Raw genomic sequence first — 18,370 nt, 5'->3', positions numbered from 1 at the left:
AGCTCGGAGGCGGGTCCAACGGAGACACGCCCATCCCATGCGAGTTAGCAGAGAGCCTCGCCCGTCTTACGGGCGCGGAAACCTGATTGGCTCTGCCTGCTTCTGTGCATCCTCTTGACCCCACCCACAGTGCGCCAACTGCGGCGACGGAAGCTTGGAAGCAGTGCACTGCGTCCCGCAGGAAGTAGTTGCTTGGACGGAAGCTTCTGAGGGCGATCTAGCGGAAGTGCCTTCTCTTCCGGTCTCTTTGGATTCGGTGGCCGACGCGAGATGGTGAGTTTGTAATGCTCTCCGAATCGTTTTCCATCCTCGTCCTCTGTCCTGCACTAACTTTGTATTTGTGGGGGATCGGTAAGGCTCTGAGTAAGGGGAGCTGGTGAGCATGAAAGAGGCATGCGATGGCTGACAAGAACCAGAAGAAGGGCTTTTGACAGAGGGACTGACACCGCAGTTGTGGAGCTGGCGCTGCTCTATGTCTTTCCCTTCTCTTAGGCCTTTGGGGGAATTCACATAACTTTGCTGTTGGGTAGGAGCTAACGGAAGAAGTTTGGGAGCAGAGGAATTTGTGGTGGTGGTACCTAGCAGGAGTTCTCAGGCTTTGGTCTGTTAAGTTGTTTTTTTTTTTTTTTTTTAATAAGAACTAAGAACTAAGGTTGATTTCCTCTTTGCAGAGGAAGTCTTTATATATAGTGAATTGCCGGCATGGTCTCTGGCTTGGGAACTTGATGAAGAATTTTCAAACTTATCAATAGTTGGTTTCCGGGCTGGGGTTGTGGATCAGTGGTAGAGCGCTTGCCTGCCAGGTGTGAGGCACTGAGTTCGATTCTCAGCACCACATATAAATAAATGAATAAAATAAATGTCTATCAACAACTAAAAATATATTTTTTTTAAAAAAAAAGTTAAGTTTCCACGCCGTAATGCATATAGAAATTGTCAGATTTCGGATTTGTTTATCCTTATAATCTCCAGACAAAGGGAACGTCATCCTTCGGGAAGCGTCGTAATAAGACGCACACATTGTGCCGCCGCTGTGGCTCTAAGGCCTACCACCTTCAGAAGTCGACCTGTGGCAAATGTGGCTATCCTGCCAAGCGCAAGAGAAAGTGTGAGTAAATGTTATTCAAGCTGTTTTGTTTTGCACTGCATCCAAGTAAGAGTGTAGCTTTAAGCTTTTATTTGGTGCACAATACAGAACTGTTGAATTCTGTATGTTGTTGAAATGGCATGAAACTCAAAAGTACTCTTAAAATGGTCGACAGTCAGGGAAAAAACAATTTGCCGTTTTCTGTTTTAGATAACTGGAGTGCCAAGGCTAAAAGACGAAATACCACCGGGACTGGTAGAATGAGGCACCTAAAAATTGTATACCGCAGATTCAGGTACAGTTTTACCATTTCAATATAACTGGTACTGAGAGCTTGAATAAGAACCAACACGGTTGCTTGTGTAAGATTATTCTACCTTGGTGTAAGTAAGAATAAGATATTGGGAGCTTTTTTCCCATTCACTTGACATCAGTTGATCTAAATAGTGTTAATCCTGCAGTAAAAAATGTGGAGCGTTTTTCTAAGCTAGACTGCCTGAAACGATGCTATTTATAAGGCATACCTAGGTTTTGTATAATTGGAATCAAAGTTTGTCCTGACAATACTGAAGGTGTGGGGTCAGGCTTACTTGATTCAAACTTCATGTTTGTGGTGTTGGCCAGTTTGCTATATAGAAAGATGCCTTGAGTCTTGTAATCAAAGTCTGGGCCTTAGAATTTCTTTAAAATGCAGATTACAGGCCCACCTGAGACTTAGCTGAGAAACTGGATTTTATAACAATAACTTGTAAGACCAATTAAAGGATTTAACTGATATCCAAAGTGTTGTAGGCTTCACATGAATACCTCCTCTTACTATGCCCTGTTTCAGCAAATCTATTGATGTTAGGGATGGAAAAGTCTTTGTAATGGGAGTTACTCTGTATAAAATGTATTTTGTAGAATACCCGGCCTCTATTCACTTAATACTTGGGGTCTCAAAAGGTCACAAGGTGATTTTAATTTTTAGGTTTCATAAGCATCTTTAGTTATATTCATGAAACCTTTTTGAATTTTTTTGCACTTGAAGTCATACAATTATGTGGACTTGATACTGAGCAGTTTGCTAGTATAAGAGCTAGGACCATGAATTGAAGACAGATTTTTAAGCTTGCTTGCTAAAGGGGCATTTGTAGTTATCTTTGCTTGGTTAGGTATGAATGTGTATCAAGTTGGAATAGAAAACTGTTTTACGAAACTTCTGTTCAACCTGCTCATTATTTTTCTTTGACTAAGGGAAAGTTAAGATCTATTCCTAGACATACGGAACCATTTTTTACAAATAACTTTGGATCCCTTAGTAGAAAAGTACTGACCAAGTGACCAGAATAGCCAAAAAAAAAAAAAAAAGTTATTGAGCCTTTATTAAAATTAAAGTCAACTATAATCTAAAGTTGATACCTTAAGCAGAATGAAATAAATAAAACAAGCTTATCGGTGATGTTGTACAAATAAATGTCTGAACATATGAATGCAATAATGATTTCAGCATTTAACTGAGATAAGCTCGTTAAAATTTGTTTAGCAAAAATTAGAAGGTATTTATTGAATTGTTGAAGTAACTGTTCTTGTCTTTCACATGGTGCAGGCATGGATTCCGTGAAGGAACAACTCCTAAACCCAAGAGGGCAGCTGTTGCAGCCTCCAGTTCATCTTGAGAGTTCCAACAATTAGCCACCCAATAAATGTACTGGTTTTTAAAAATGTGTCTGGTGTGCTAAAAATGTATCTGGTTTCTAAGAACTGGGTTTGTAGGATTGAAGAATTACCTAGGCTTGGGGAATGGGGTGAAATTATCAGATTTACATGTTAAGAAGAAAGTTTTGGCACTCTAAATTGTGTTTATTAGCATATAATTTGGTAGACTAGGGGTGTGGTTGACAGTCATAGAAGCCTTGGAGTGCCAGTGAGAAGGGTAAGGTTGATGAATTCTGTTTGGGGGAAGGTAATTATACTCATCTAGCAACTATAAAGATTGCTTGGCGCCTAGGATGTAGCCCATGTAGGAACTGAGTGAAAAGTTAATGCAATTTGCTGGGTGTGAGATAACTTGGAAAGAATGTTATAGGATTAATAGCATCTGTAAGGCTTTTATGCAAATGGATTAAGAGGTAATCCCTGGGATTTGAGGCCTTGTGCTGTGATGTGTGACTACCTGGTAGATGTTGGTCCCACACCCCCTTGTGTAGTTCTTGAGATGATGTGCATAGGTTGTATAAAAACATGCTACTTTATATATGGGACTTCGGTGCCCATTGGGACTTCTAGTACCAAACCCTCACAGATGAGGGACAACTGTACTAAGTCCTGCCTTTGTTTGCTTCCTAATTTATCCCTTGGAACTCAGATTTTTGGGTGCGGGGGAGTGCTAGGGATTGAGCCCAGGGCCTTGTGCATGTGAGGCAAGCACTGTACCAACTGAGCTATGTCCCCAGCCCTGGAACTCTGCTTTTTAACACTGACTTCTACTGAGCCTTTGCTCAACTAAAATCACTGTTGGGCTTTCTCCCAGTGTATGATACACTACTATAGAGTGGTTTTATTAACTTCTGTGCCTTTGTTCACTTGCACAGAGCCTGTGCTCATCTAAATCACTGTTGGCCAAAAATTTAGGTTTAAAGTAATGAAATTGATTTTACCTATCAAAACAGCAATTTTTACTACATTTTGGTTTGATAGAACTAAATTCAATCTTAGGATCTTTATAATCAGTCTTTCAGTATTGCTAATCATTGGTTTCTGAGTGATGAATAGGCCCATTAAAATAGTTTTAAAAGTTCAATGTGGAATTTGACGGTGAAGCAAATGGGCACTGTACTAGAAGTATGAAGTTGAATGCAGAGAACAAAAAAGCATAAAAAATATGGTGAGATGGCAGTGACATGATGCATTAACAAATACTATGTATTATCAAGTATAAGAAAGGCGAGTTTACCTCTTGTTTGTGGTGAGTGGGTATTTGCACAGTAGGTAGATTTCCATCAGAAATTACTCTGGTAATTCCTAAATGTCCCAGGAAGCTCAAAAAGTGAAACTTGTAATTACAGACCAAAGAAGAAGCAATGGGAAAGAGATTGAATTCTTGTTTATGGAATTTTCATGTCCTGAGTATCATAGCTAAGGTTTGCATTGGATACATCCACCAAAAAGTGTCAGGCAATCTGCATATGTTATATTTGAACCAGGAGCCAGTATACCTAACCAATGTTATTAGCTCCCAAGTTTTAATATTGAGCAGCAATGAATTTACATTTCTTGGGCAGAGGGCTCCTGGAACCCAGATGGGTGTCAAGTGGTGATTGAAATGCGACCTCAGGAACAGTGTCTCCTTAAGTGCTTGGCCCTTTCCATCCTTGTTACTGTGTACATAATGTGTGAATTTCATGCATTTCATTTGTTTGATAAGAATTGGATATTACTGAATAACATCATTTTAGGCCTTGGAATATTTATTTAATAGAACATTTGGGAAATGCCTCTATTACATCAATCTTTCAAATAAATACAAATGCCAAGGAGATAGAATGAGTGATAGCCTACATAGATTGCAAGTTGGCAATTAAAGCCAATGAAGTTTGGCACGTAAGGGTTTCAGAAAAAGCCAAGTGTAAGAACCCTGACTCGCAGGTATAGTAAGTACAGTCCAGCTTGCCTCTTTATATTCTTTCTGTGCACTTAAAATTTGAATAACCCTGTGTACTTGTGATATTCAATTTTCAAGTGAAAATCTTTATTGTAGATGTAGATCCAGATTATAGTCTCTTGTCCTTATTTCTGTTATTTCTAGTATAGTACTAGACTCTTGCACTTAATAATAAGGTGTGTTATTTCCAGAAAGGAAAAAGGAAGCAGGGAGGGAGGAGTTGAATGACTTTGCATATTGGAACTCTTGGAGAAGTAGCCAGTCAGCAGACTATGTGGTTGTTCAGGTCAGGATATTCTGCATTGGGAAGAAGAAAATCTAGAAGGGAAAATAGTTCACAGAGTTTAAAAGCAAAAAAAAATTTTTGAATAGTACCTGTGATCATCATGACTAAGGCAATAGCAGTGAAGCTGGTTGTTGGGTCAAGAGTATGTCTACATCTGAAGTGAATCAAAGGGAATAGCCTAATTTTCAAGCCCTTATTTAAAGGACACAGGAGTGTTTAGGTTTCTAATGAGGGCAAGAAATTGGTCAGCACATTCACTGAGATAATATGAAATGGAGATAAAGGAAAATATTAAAATTGGGTTTTGCTAAGATGCTGGAAGGAAGGGCCTGAGAAGCAGTGGAGTAAATCGGTGGCAATTCAGACAGCCAGGGCTAGAGATCTGCTTGGAAGTTACACATTTGTGTGTGAAGGGAAACTGATTTGGAGAAAGAGGTGATAAGATCTGGCAGGCACTTAGAATAATGAGAAAGGGAACCAGTTGATTGAACTTCAGTAATCATCCTTGATTCAGTAATGATTGAAACCATTTAAGAATATAGAAGCTACAAGAAAATTTAGAGAAGCTTTAAGATTTGGGGAGATATCCATCAGACACAGTGGTGCCTACCTGTAATCCCAGTGGTGCAGGAGGATTGCAGGTTCAAAGCCAGCCTCAGCAATGGTGAGGTGCTAAGCAATTCAGTGAGACATTGTCTCTAAAATAAAATGCAGAAAAGGACTGGGGAAGTGGCTCAGTGGTCAAGTGCCCTTGAGTTCAATCCCCAGTATCCTCCCCGCCTCCTCCCAAAATAATAATTAGGTTATTCATTTGTTTAACAAATGTGTGATGCCCGTATGTGCCAAACCACTTTTGAGATAGGTTGGGAGTGAAAACAGACATAGCCTCTGCCCTCCCGAAATTGAGAGTCTTCTAGTGGTTGCAGAATTAATTGATGGAGGAACTAGGAGAAAGGCAAGTTCCACATGTCAAGAAAGGAGATTTAGGGACTGGGTATATAGTGCTTGCCTCCTCTGTACTAGGCCCTGGGTTCAATCCCCAGCACCACCAAAAAAAAGGAAAAGTCATATGTGATTGAGAACCAGAGGGGGGTGGCAGATGGGCATGATGACAACTTGGATTTGGCAATATTTTATGTTTGTTTTTACTAACCACATACCTAATATTCCAAAAGCTTATTAAGAAGGCAGGAGCCAGGTTGTGAGGGGTATAGGGGAGTCTGGACACTGAGGAATGAATTTAAAAAACAAAAGTAGGCCAGCTTGGCCAACTTAACAAGACCCAGACTCAAAAAAAAAAAAAAAACAGTAGTAGAGCATTCCTGGATTTAACCACCAGTATCAAAGTAAAAATTTAAAAACCCTTTTAGGGCTATCTAGATATTCTACATTTCATTGACTATATAGTACACCTTCATGAGGCAAATGTCTTTAGCCACCTATGTGTCAGAACCTGTTCCTAAGCCAGGAGATAGACAACAGATCTTGGTCTGATAGAGATTTCAGTCATGTGTGCATGTGGTATGTGTTTGTAGAGGGGTGGTTACAAATAAGACAGTGACAAGTGTGTAAAGACAAAAAGTGGTAGCCTCCTAGTTTTTAAGGTTGGATTCAACACTTATGTGATAGATGATGAGGGTGGGGGACCATTTTTAGAAAGGTGGGTAAGCTGAATAATAAGCAACCACTCAAATAAGATGCAAGACTAGCCACTCAGTGTCCTGGGTTATTTGCAAGTCACCCTTTTAAGTTTTGACTAATACAGGGCTGGAAATAAAACATTTCAACCGACCATGATAGAGTTTATTATTATTATTATTATTTTATTACTATCTGGAAATGATTGGAAATAAAAACATTCAACTAATCATAATAAAGATTTTTTTTTTTTTTAATCTGGGAGTGAAAAAAAGATAATTGGATCAGGTCCTATCTTAATTTTTACTTAATCTTAGCTCACTTCTGTATTTGGGCTTGCTTAAAAGCTAGAAGCTGACAGTGAAAGTGGTGTGAGTCCTCTGATTGGCTCTTTCCCTGTACGACTTCTTTGGGCTCTTGAGCTATAATTTCGTTTCTCAATGAGATAAAAGGGCAGATGGGGGAAAGAGTTGAGGGGTGAGGAGATGGAGTAGTTCGTTCTTTATTGGGTGATGACTTCATAAACCCTGGACCCAGCAGACAAGTTGACCTTGGAGGGTCCCTGTTGAGTTACCTTTCCTGTAATTCCCTTGAGCTTGGGGGATCCATCTCAATTCAATAGTTTTTTTGTAATGCCTTCCTAGCCCCTTTTTTCTATCCTCTTTATTCTGAGTTTTTCTTTCTTTTTTTTTTTTAATTACCTCTGGGGGTCCTTTTGGCAGGACCAAAATTATTTCATGCTGGCTCTTCCTCCTAAATGGTCCATGTTGTTGCTGAAGAAATTTGGGAGATCTCATGGCAGCAGCCCTCTTCTGACTCCCCATCAAAGTAACTGCAGAAAGCAAAATTTCAAAATCTCTAAATGGCTCCCTTGAAGTTCCTTTTACTAGATTGAGAGGTAGAAAGCAATACCACCACTACCATCCCAGCCTTGTTTCTAAGAAGGTTGGATTAAACACAATTCTTTTTTTTTTTTAATCTTTATTTTGTTTATTTATTTTCATGTGGTGCTGAAGATCGAACGCAGCGCCTCACATGTGCAAGGCAAGCGCTTTACCTCTGAGCCACAACCCCAGCCCCAAATTCTCTCAAAGAAATGTCACTGGTTTCTTCCTTGGACCTCTTCTATACCTTGATTTGCTGAGGATTTTAACAGTTGTGACCAGTTCCTGTGTGTCTCTGTGTGTACATGTGTGAGCACACATACACAAGTGAATATTTTGGTAGTTTCCTGAAGCAGGAACGTTCTCTAGTGACGTTATTTATGTAGTTCTGCAAATAAACATCTAGCCAATGTAAAAAGTGTTTTGCTTTAAAAATCTTTAATAAAATGATTTGAATTCCTGAGTGGTGTTACAGATAATATTAATCCTTTAGGGAAATTTTCTTAGACAACTAGGAAATATGGAAAGTGGAAAAAAATATAAAACAATCAGAAAAGCAGTTATACTAGCAGAAAAGTCCAGGTTTCTCAAGTTAAGTCAGGTGTTAGAGGTGACTGAGGAGGAATGTCCTGGTGGCAAATGGTATTTCAGAAACTACCATCTTGAGAGAATGGATAGAAGGCAAAATAGTATATGTTCAAGCCAGTGGACAGGCATAGAATAGAAACTATTTATGGTCCCTGTGTCACAGGGAAGCAGTCTTCAGAAAAGCAGCTTCCCAAGGGAAGAGAGAGGAAATAGGAAGCCTCAGAGACAAATATTGTTCTAGTAGGATTGAAGGGAGAGAGAAATATCTGGGAACATACCCCTGTGAATAGCACAGCATGGCACAGTGTTTTTAGAAATGCAAGAAACTTGAGATGGCATAATAATAATATGACTTTTATTTTGGAGAGGAGAAAACTCTGGCAAAGAGATATTTGTTACAAATATATATATATCTTTGTCTATTAATAAAGATTCTGGCAATAGTAAGTTGTTGGAATTCTCCCCTTTTAATTAATAAAGATTATTTTGTGTATGAAATATTACTTTTGCACCAAATCAGCCTTCATTAAATATAATCTGTACTCATCCATGGCCTGAACGTGAAATTACAATACTAATCATAAGAGACCATTCACATATATAAATTTAGCACACATAATTTTATATACTTACATGATTTTATATAATGTAATTTATTATCTATAAGAAAATAGCGAATCATTTTCCAGTAATTCTGGTCAGCAAATCTGCCCTTTCTCGATCCCTTCCCACAAAAAAAGTTCTAAGAGACTAGAGTATGCAGTAAAATGCTCAAAAGTTTTAAAATTTTTCAATGGTTTTAAAGTTTTAACTTATGAGTAAATTTCATATTCATCAAAGAGACATCACTTTTTTTAGAGAGAGAGAATTTTTTAATATTTATTTTTCAGTTTTCGGTGGACACAACATCTTTATTTTATTTTTATGTGGTGCTGAGGATGGAACCCAGCGCCCCGTGCATGCCAGGCGAGCGCGCTACCGCTTGAGCCACATCCCCAGCCCAAGACATCACTTTGATCTTGGATTTCAATGATGAGAAATAGATTTCTGTTGTTTATAAGTTTTCCAGTCTCAGGTGTTTTGTTATAGCAACCAATGGACTAAAAGTTCTGTCAGATTGAACCTAAGTAAAACGTGTTCACTAAAATAAATGTCTTCCTTGGACGACTGGTAGATAATCATTGTCTAATAGAAATAAAATAATGAGGCACAAATGCAAGCCATATGATCTCAAATTTTCTAAAATTTGAAAACTAATTCTAATAGTAAAACTGAATCTAATATATTTTATTTAATTCCATATATCTAATATTTTGCCATATAATCAGTATAAAATTATTGAGTATCTTACATTCTTTCATATTAAGTCTTCAAAGTATAGTGTGTATTTTAATACTTTCAACACATTTCGGTTTGGACTAGCCACATTTGAAGTGCTTAATAGCTACATGTGACTGGTTGCTACCCTATGGGGTAATGCAAATCTTGATAATAACAAGATGAGTGTTTTGAGGCTGTTTGATCATTCAATAAAGTTTTCTTCAACAAAAAATAATGCTGTATTCACCATGTTCATAAATAAAACTAAAACACAAGTTACTTAGATCATTTAATTAACTAAGCCCAGTTTCTTACCTATAGAACGGAGATGTGTACCTACCTCATGAAACACATTTATAGCAAAATGTTACTATGAAAATTAAGTGAGATGGTGTATATAAGATGCTCAGTACAGTGTCTGACCCATGGTAAGAGTTGGATCATTGTCATTTCTATATAGGTATCTCTGGATGATAAATATCATTTTGATAATGACAGCATGACAGAACCCTATAAGACTATGTAACTTGATGAATTCTATATCATCAGTAGTCTAGGCTCTGTGCTGTAGACACTAATCTTGTTAGGCTCAAAAATTTGATTTGATCAGAACCATGAGAGTGGTTCATCTTTCAGGTGAAGCTCATGTTAACCAAATCCCCAAAACATATTCAACAAACTTATTTTTTTAACAACATTCTGTCTATAATTGTATAGAATGCTGTTTATGTGCCAGACACTGATTTAGGATTGGAGGTATGTCAGTGAATCAAAAGGGGAAGGAAGAGAGGGAAGTGGTCATGAATAAGTCTAAATCATGTTTAAAACAAAAGTACAGTCAATTCTTGTTATTCAACTAGAGTTTTGTTAGCTAGCTGAGGAGTATCTCTGGCTGAGGTTCAGTGGCTACTTAGTGGGGATTGTGTTGAAAGGTGAATTTTTGAGATGGTTACTACATAATTTCAGGTCAAATTTCAGGGTCATCCTTTTTTCATTTACTTAACTTTTACTACCACACTATGTGCTTCACCTGTCTCTATGGCTGATCAGCAAACTGGTGAATCCATTACCAGGTCATCAAGAATTGTTTGAAAATTAATTTCTCAATTGATCAAAAATATAACTCAAATAGGAAGAATGTACCTTCTGGTGGCCTGATAACCTTTTTCTCTTTAACTCAGAAAGTGCATCTTAATTTTATTTTCTTGAGGAAACACCTTTCTGTAGCTCCTATAAACTTATCAAAGAGGAACTGTTTGCTTTAACACTGCTAGAAAGCTCAAGAACACCACTTAAGATAGACCTGGTGCCTTAGAACACAGTCAAGCATAAACTAGTTAATTCTGTAATAAGGTTGATATAGTAGTTCTAGACCTGAAACTGGAAAAAAAAAATTGGAAAGCATTAAACTAGCATCCTCAATTATATTTATCTTCTTGTATTAGTGTTCTCTAGAAGAACAGAATCAACAGGAAGTATGATGATGAGAAAAAGGGGATTTATTAAATTGGCTTATACAACCAGAAGCTGGGTGGATAGTCCATAATGGCTTTCTTTCTGCAAGCTGCAGAGAACCAGTAGTTGTGCAGAACATGTTGACACCTCAGAACAAGAGGGATCAACATGCTACCCCAGTCTGAGACTGAAGTCTTCTGGAAACTATCTGGAGAATCACTGGCAGAGTCTGCTTTGGAAGAGTGATAGAATGAGAATTTGATAGCCTCAGTGATTGCAGCAGCAATCTAGAACACATTCAAGAAGAATTGAGCTTCTAAATATAGAATCATGTCATGGCAAATAGTGATAGTTTGAATTCTTTTCCTGTCCCTTGCATCTGCTGCTGCTTCCTTGTTTTTCCAACTTTTATTCCATCCAAGCCTCCAACCTATTGGATGGTGCTGCCCACACTTAGGGAGGGTCTCCACTTCAGTTCACTTTTCCACATGCTCATCATTCCTAGACAACCCTCTGACACACCTAGAAGCCTCTTGATCTTCAGCCTCCCTTAATTCAATCAAGTTGACAATTCAAATAAACCATTACAATCCCTACATAAGCATTATAACATGGGCACCAAGTTATATGCCCCTGGCAATTTGTTATTGCCTTGTTTGTAACAGGAAAGTTAAAAATAACTAAATCCCCTTAGAAGTTGAGTTAAATAAATTATCCTTACAATGGCACATCCTTACAATGGAATAGTAATGCAACTGTTAAAACAGAAAACAACAACAAGAAAAAGAAATAAGGCTTTATTGTAAAGCTACAGTAGCCACGGTAGTATAGTATTGGTGAAATAGACATAAATAAGTCAGTGGAATACAGGAGAGGCAAGAAATAGGCTTGCACATATATGGTTGATGGATTTTTAACAAAGATGCTGAGGGAATTCACAGTTACATTGTGGGATTTTTAGAAGGTAATTACGTTATGAGGGTGAAACTCTTAAGAATGGACTTAATGCCCTTATAAGAGGCCTCAGAGAGCTGCCTTACCCCTTCCACCATGTGAAGACACACATCAAGAAGGCATCAATTATGAATCAGAAAACAAGTCCTTACCAGATGCTGAAGCACCTTGATATCACATCTCCCAGCCTTCAGAACTATAAGCAGTAAATTTCTGTTGTTTATAATCCACCTAGTTTTATAGTGTTTTGTTGCTGCAACCCCAGCTCACAGCAGCTAATAGACTAAGCATGGTTCCCCATATAAACTATTCACAGTTATGGGTAGATTTACTGGCTAGTACACACATGCATATTTCATTGCTCTTTCAGCAGAGAGGGTCTGGAAACAATGATATTCCAGAAGCAATGACACACATAGCTTCTAATACCAATCTAATAAAAGTAACCAGGACTCCTTGAAGAAATGGTTAATTCTGAGACTAAGGCAGGAAATCACAAGATGAGCCTGGGATGTCATCTTACAGATGTAAAAAAGGTGAAAGTAGGGCTGGGGCAGTAGCTCAGTGGTAAAGTGTTTGCCTCACATATGTGAGGCACTGAGTTTGATCCCCAGCACCATGTTAAAAATAAATGAAGATACTGTGTGTTCATCTACAACTAAAAAAAAAAAAAATTAAAAAGAAAAAACCAAAGAGTTAAAAAGAAAAAGTGAAAGTAAAAAACTCTGTTAAACAGTTGGGCATGTTGGCACTTGCCCAGTCAATTCATTCAAACTAGAATGGACTTATTAAGTTACAGATCTCATAATCTTAAAACTTAAAAGTATAAGTCTTAAAATCCCAGCTACTCAAGAGGCTAGGGCAGGGGGTCTCTTTGCAGCTACAGTATGGCCAGACAAGCATTTAGAAAGTCTCTTCCACTTTTTGACTGAGTATTGGTCGAAAGGAGTGCAGCTGAAACTATAACCAAGGGAGGCATTATGCTTCCAGAAATATATCAGGAAAAAGTATTGCAAGCAACAGTAGTAGCTGTGGGATCTGGCTCTAAAGGAGATAGCCAGTTATTGTGAAAGTTGGAGATAACTTTCTTCTCCCAGAGTATGGAGGCACCAAAGTAGTTCTAGATGTCAAGGATTATTTAGAGATGGTGACATTCTTGGAAAGTATGTAGATTGAAACAAATCACTGTTGAAATGGCATCCTGTGAAACTATTATTCCACTGAAGTTCTGAAATCTTTCATCATGTAAATAATTTCCATATCTCTTTTATAATAAACTGATGATAATCTAATAATATCCACTGTCTCAAAAATTTAGTTTACCTGTTCTTATGTAAACATTTCCAAATAAAATATGTAAATGAAAAAAAAAAAAAGAGGCTCAGGCAGGAGGATGGAAAGTTTGCAACTAGCCTGGGCAATTAACTTATTGAGACAATGTCTCAAGTAAAAAGGGATGGGGGTGTGGCTCAGAGTGCTTGCCTAGCATATGTAAGGTCCTGAGTTAGAGCCCCAGTACCTCCTCCCACATATACACATGTACACAAAGTGTTGAACAATAAAAGCTATGTTTTTTTTTTTTTTTAAATAGGGGCTAGCGATATAGTTCAGTTGGTAGAGTGCTTGCATTGCATGCACAAGGTCCTGGGCTCAATCCCTAGCACTGCAATAAATAAATAAATAAATAAATAATATTTTGTTGTTGATGGACCTTTATTTTATTTATTTTTATTTGGTGCTGAGGATTGAACCCAGGGCCTCACATATGCTAGGCAAGTACTCTACCACTGTTGGTAGAGAATACCAAAGAGATACAGGAGTCAACTGAAAGAGCACCTCTATTAGTCAGCTTTGTATCACTGTGACCAGAATTCCTGACAAGGACAACTTAGAGAAGGGAAAGTTTATTTTGGCTCATGATTCTAGAGGTTTAGTCCATGATCTACTGAGTCCTTTTTGTGGGCCCAAGGTGAGGCAGAACATCATGGCGGAAGAGTGTGGTGAAGCACAGCTCTGCTCATGGCACAGAGGAAGCAGAGAGAGAGAGAAGGAGGAAAAGGGAAAAGGCTGCAGGGAAGAAATCCCTTCCAGGTCATGCCACCAGTGACTCACCCTCTCCAGCCACCCACTACCTGCCTACAGTTACCACCCAGTCAGTTCATTCAAACTAGGATGGACTTATTAAGTTTAAGATCTTATAATCTTAATCATTTTATCTCTGAATATTTCTGCTTTTAACAAAGGAGCTTTGTGGGGGACATTGCATATTCAAATCATAAGAGCACCCAATAACCAAAACTGGAACAATTTGAGCAATAAATAAGGTAGTATTGAATTATAACCCAATGCATAAATGTACATGAATCCAGATTGCTATAAATAAATGATTGATTGAATAAATAAATAGATGGGAGAAAAGAGAGATTCCCCATGAAGAATTTCAAATAATTTATGTAGATATTTCATCTAAAAGAGAGGGAGTATAAGTCTTTAATCCCTAAGTATTGAGCATCACCAGTAACTTCCTTCCAAAGACTAAAAAATGAAAAATAGAGTAACTTTTCATATAAAATCCTGACGATGACAGAAAATGTACCTTTAATATGATGTGATGAAAGTGAACCATTATCTCTCTCTTCCTTCCTCAAAACTGTAACACCAGTCTAACATGAGAAAAATATCAAATGTTTTCCAATAGAGAGACAGCCTAAGAGACACCTGAACAATGTACCACAATGCCATCAAGGGCCATCAAAAACAAGAAATATGAGCAGTAGTGCACACCTGTAATCCCAGTAGCTGAGGGGGCTGAGATAGGAGGATTGCGAGTTCAAAGCCAGCCTCAGCAACAGCAAGGCACTAAGCAACTCAGTGAGATCCTGTCTCTAAATAAAACACAAAATAGGGCTAGGAATGTGGCTCAGTGGTCAAGTGCCCCTGAGTTCAATCCCTGGTACCCCCCCACCCCAGTTCTATTTATTGAATGTTTTTACTTCAGAAATGTTTTACCTTTCTGGCTTTCTTACCTCTATTAAAATAGATGAATTCTAAATCTGTCTCTTTACTTCAAATTAGAAATACCAAAATCAATCCATCATTTCCACTGATAACCACATCCCTCTCTTGGCATTCTTATTTCTGTTTATAAAGTACTTACTCTTAACATAAAGTATTTATGTTTATAATGTACTTTACAGTTTTTCAGAGAGCTATTATATCCATTATTTCATTTGCTCTCTTCCATAACCCACAGAGGTGGACAGGTAGAAACATCTCCATTTTATGGAAAGGGAAACAGTAAGTGGTTTGCCCACTAGTGAGTGGTAGAACTGCCTTGAAGTTCAGGCTTCTCAACTCTAGTTGAGAAGATAAACAAGAAATGTCCGAGAAACTGTTAGCTCTAGGAAGTGACTTAGTTTGGGCTGCTGTGATATTGTGACTTAAAATGTATTTAATGAACATATTTTGTTCCAGCCTCTGGTTTCTGGCACACAGTTCCTAAAACCCTTGTTGAAAGGGGCACTAAGAGAATCTTTTTGTCTAATATTTTGTGTTTGACCCCTTTTCTTGACATAGTGTTCTTAAGATTTTTGCAATTTTCTGAATGATAGGAGCATCTTTTGTTCTAATGATGGACTCATGGTTCTCCTCAAGTTAGAGGCTGATTACCAACGGAATCAATCAGGTAATTAGAGGATTGTCACAGTTCACCCTACTCCAACCACTGGGGAGGGGAAAGGAACTAAAAGTTGACTGCCAATGACAAACGATGTAATCCCTAGTGCCTATGTAATGAAGCCTACATTAAAAACTCAAAAGAACAGGATTTGGATTGCTGAACACTGTGAGGTTCCTAGTTGGTGGTGTTCCTGGAGAGGGTTTGGAGCTCTGTACCTCTTCCTCCATACTTGCCATGTGCTTCTCTTCCATCTCGTTTTTCCTCTGTATCTTTTGTAATAGCCTTTATAATTAACTGGTAAATGTAAATAAACTGTTTTCCTTGGTTCTTTGAGCTGCTCTAGCTGCTCTCTGTTCAAATGAACCAGAAGAAGGGGTCATGGTTCCCATAATCCCAATTTATAGCTGATTGAAGCACAAACCTCAGGTTTGTGACTGTTATCTGAAGGAGCTGGCCAGTCCTGTGAAACTGAACTCTTAACTTACAGAATCTGACTCTATTTCCAGGGAAGGTGTCAGAATTGAAAATTATAAGACACCTAGTTGGTGTCTACTGGAGAATGTGGTGTCAAAAGAATTGTGATTGGTTGTGAGGACAAGTGTATGGAGTACTGCATACATGGCATAAGGGCGTCTGAGTGGCAGGCCACTTCCCTCGTGCTAGGTGTGTGAGCAGAAGGCTGCTTACCTGGTAGGCACAGCCCTGGGTGTGAGGCCATGTGTTGCAGTCCCGGTGCTTATTCCATGGCCCACTCCTCGATTGGTTGCTGCAAGGGCAGTTAGCAGAATTGCATTGGTGGCTGCCTGTAATCTGCCTAGCTACTGCCTAAGTATATATACACTGTAACTGCACAATAAAATCAGACCTGCTTCCTGCTTGGTCTCTGGAGGTCTTGATTAGGGACTCTGTAGCCACACTCCCTCTACCCTGTTCTATGGACCTCCTTGCTGGACGAGACAGAGCCCATGCAATTGTTGGTATGTGAAAGAACAACAACAACAACAACAAAAAAGTTTGTTTTTCCTATCTAATTCAGCTGCTATAACAGAATACCATAGGTTGGGAGACTTATAAACAACAGAAATCAACAGAAACTTATTTATAGTTCTGGAGGATGGGATTCTGATACCAGGATGCCAACACTGTTTGGTTCTGGTGAGGAGGGACCCTTTTAGGTTGCAGACCACAATCCAAATTTAACAAACTCAGCTGTCTATGGACTAAGATCTCTGAAACCATGAGACCCAAATAAACTTTTCCTTGTCTCAAAGTGTTCTTGTCAGTTCTATTGGTTACATTGCTGAAACAGCTGACTAAGGCAACCCAAAGGCATTCTCCCAGTGACCAAACTCCTCCAACCACATCCTTCCTGCCTACAACTAACACCCATTAATCCATTCAAATTATCAGTCCATTAATGGATCAATCCACCGATCAGGTATGGCTCTCATAATCTAATTATTTCACCTCTGAATAGTTCTGCATTTTCTCACACATGAGCTTTCAGGGGACACTTCATATCTAAACCATAACAAACCCTCATTCCCTAAAAATCCCATTAAAAACCTGGAAGGTTTTCACAACAATCTTTGTGCTTTGCTAATTTCATCTTCTAAATAAGTCTTTTTGAGTTTTTCTTTTTCACACATGGTGCCTGCCTCATAATTTTTTTTCTAGGTGACTACAAATCTCTTTTTTGTCACTGCTTTGGTCTTAGTGTTCCCATCTATCTTCCATAATAAAAACTCAAGAGTTTTGATTTTTTTTCTTAAAAGTTATTTTTTTTGGGGGGGTGATGGTGGTGCTGGGATTGAACCCAGGGCCTTGTGTATGCAAGGCAAGCCCTCTACTAACTGAGCTATATTCCCAGCTCTAAAAGTTATTTTTTTTGACTGTAATATATGCATAAAGTTACAGAGGGATATATAGAGAAAAGTCTGCCCCTTACACTGGACTCCCTCCCTCCCTTCCTCTCTCCCTCCCTCCCTTCCTCTCTCCCTCCCTCCCTCCCTCCCTCTCTCCCTCCCTCCCTTCCTCTCTCTCTCCCTCCCTCCCTCCCATGCTTGCCCATGCTAGGCAAGCACTTTATCTCTGAACTACTCAACTATGTCCCCATCATGTGCCTGACTCTTAGTCACCTAGTTCTTCCCCAACACACCACAGCTGTCAGTTTCTTAGGAAAAAAATATATTTCTAAAATGCATCTAATTCTCATTTTCCCATGACTCATCACCCTCTACAAGAAATGTCCAACTAAGAAGCACGTATGAGGCCTTGTAGGATTCAGTCCAGTTTACCTCTAATTTCTTTAGTCTTTCTGTATCCAGATTCTATCCTCTTAACCACTAACTCTTCTTAGACTGCCTAAGGTTTATTTCTCTCAATAACTTTGCATATGTTCTTTCCCCTCCTCAAGAGGCCTTCCCCCATGCCACCCCCCTTTTTTAAAAATATTTATTTTTTAGTTATAGGTGGACACAATGCCTTTATTTTATAATTATGTGGTGCTGAGGATCGAACCCAGTGCCTCATGCATGCTAGGCTAGCGCTCAGCCCTCCATGCCACCCTTTTGAGTATAAAACATTGTCTCTTTCGGGCTGGGGATGTGGCTCAAGCGGTAGCGTGCTTGCCTGGCATGCGTGTGGCCTGGGTTTTATCCTCAGCACCACATACAAAGAAAGATGTTGTGTCCACCAATAACTAAAAAATAAACATTAAAAAAAAATCTGTCTCCTCTCTCTCTTAAAAAAAAAAAAATTGTCTCTCATTTTGTTCATTTTTTTTTGTACCAGGGATTGAGTCCAGGGGCACTCAACCACTGAGCAACATTTCCAG

General features: G+C 38.7%; 1 protein-coding gene, 1 non-coding gene and 1 pseudogene across 2 annotated transcripts; all 3 read left to right on the top strand.

Annotated features, from left to right (window-relative positions):
* The first annotated feature begins 175 nt into the window (after positions 1-175).
* On the top strand, positions 176-2,793 carry Rpl37 (ribosomal protein L37). The gene is made up of 4 exons (XM_027936300.2): positions 176-273; positions 973-1,108; positions 1,298-1,382; positions 2,676-2,793. The coding sequence occupies exons 1-4, from the start codon at positions 271-273 to the stop codon at positions 2,743-2,745; spliced, it is 294 nt and encodes a 97-aa protein (XP_027792101.1). The 5' UTR covers positions 176-270; the 3' UTR covers positions 2,746-2,793.
* On the top strand, positions 2,516-2,595 carry LOC114093517 (small nucleolar RNA SNORD72). Its single transcript, XR_003582911.2, has one exon. It is a non-coding gene; the product is annotated as a small nucleolar RNA SNORD72 (small nucleolar RNA).
* Positions 2,794-12,742: 9,949 nt separating the features above from the next.
* LOC114093494 (10 kDa heat shock protein, mitochondrial pseudogene) lies at positions 12,743-13,031 on the top strand (annotated as a pseudogene).
* Positions 13,032-18,370: the final 5,339 nt, after the last annotated feature.

This window comes from Marmota flaviventris, chromosome 5, assembly GCF_047511675.1.
Source record: "Marmota flaviventris isolate mMarFla1 chromosome 5, mMarFla1.hap1, whole genome shotgun sequence".
Taxonomy (NCBI): Eukaryota; Metazoa; Chordata; class Mammalia; order Rodentia; family Sciuridae; genus Marmota; species Marmota flaviventris.
This window is presented reverse-complemented; position numbering and strand designations above follow the sequence as displayed.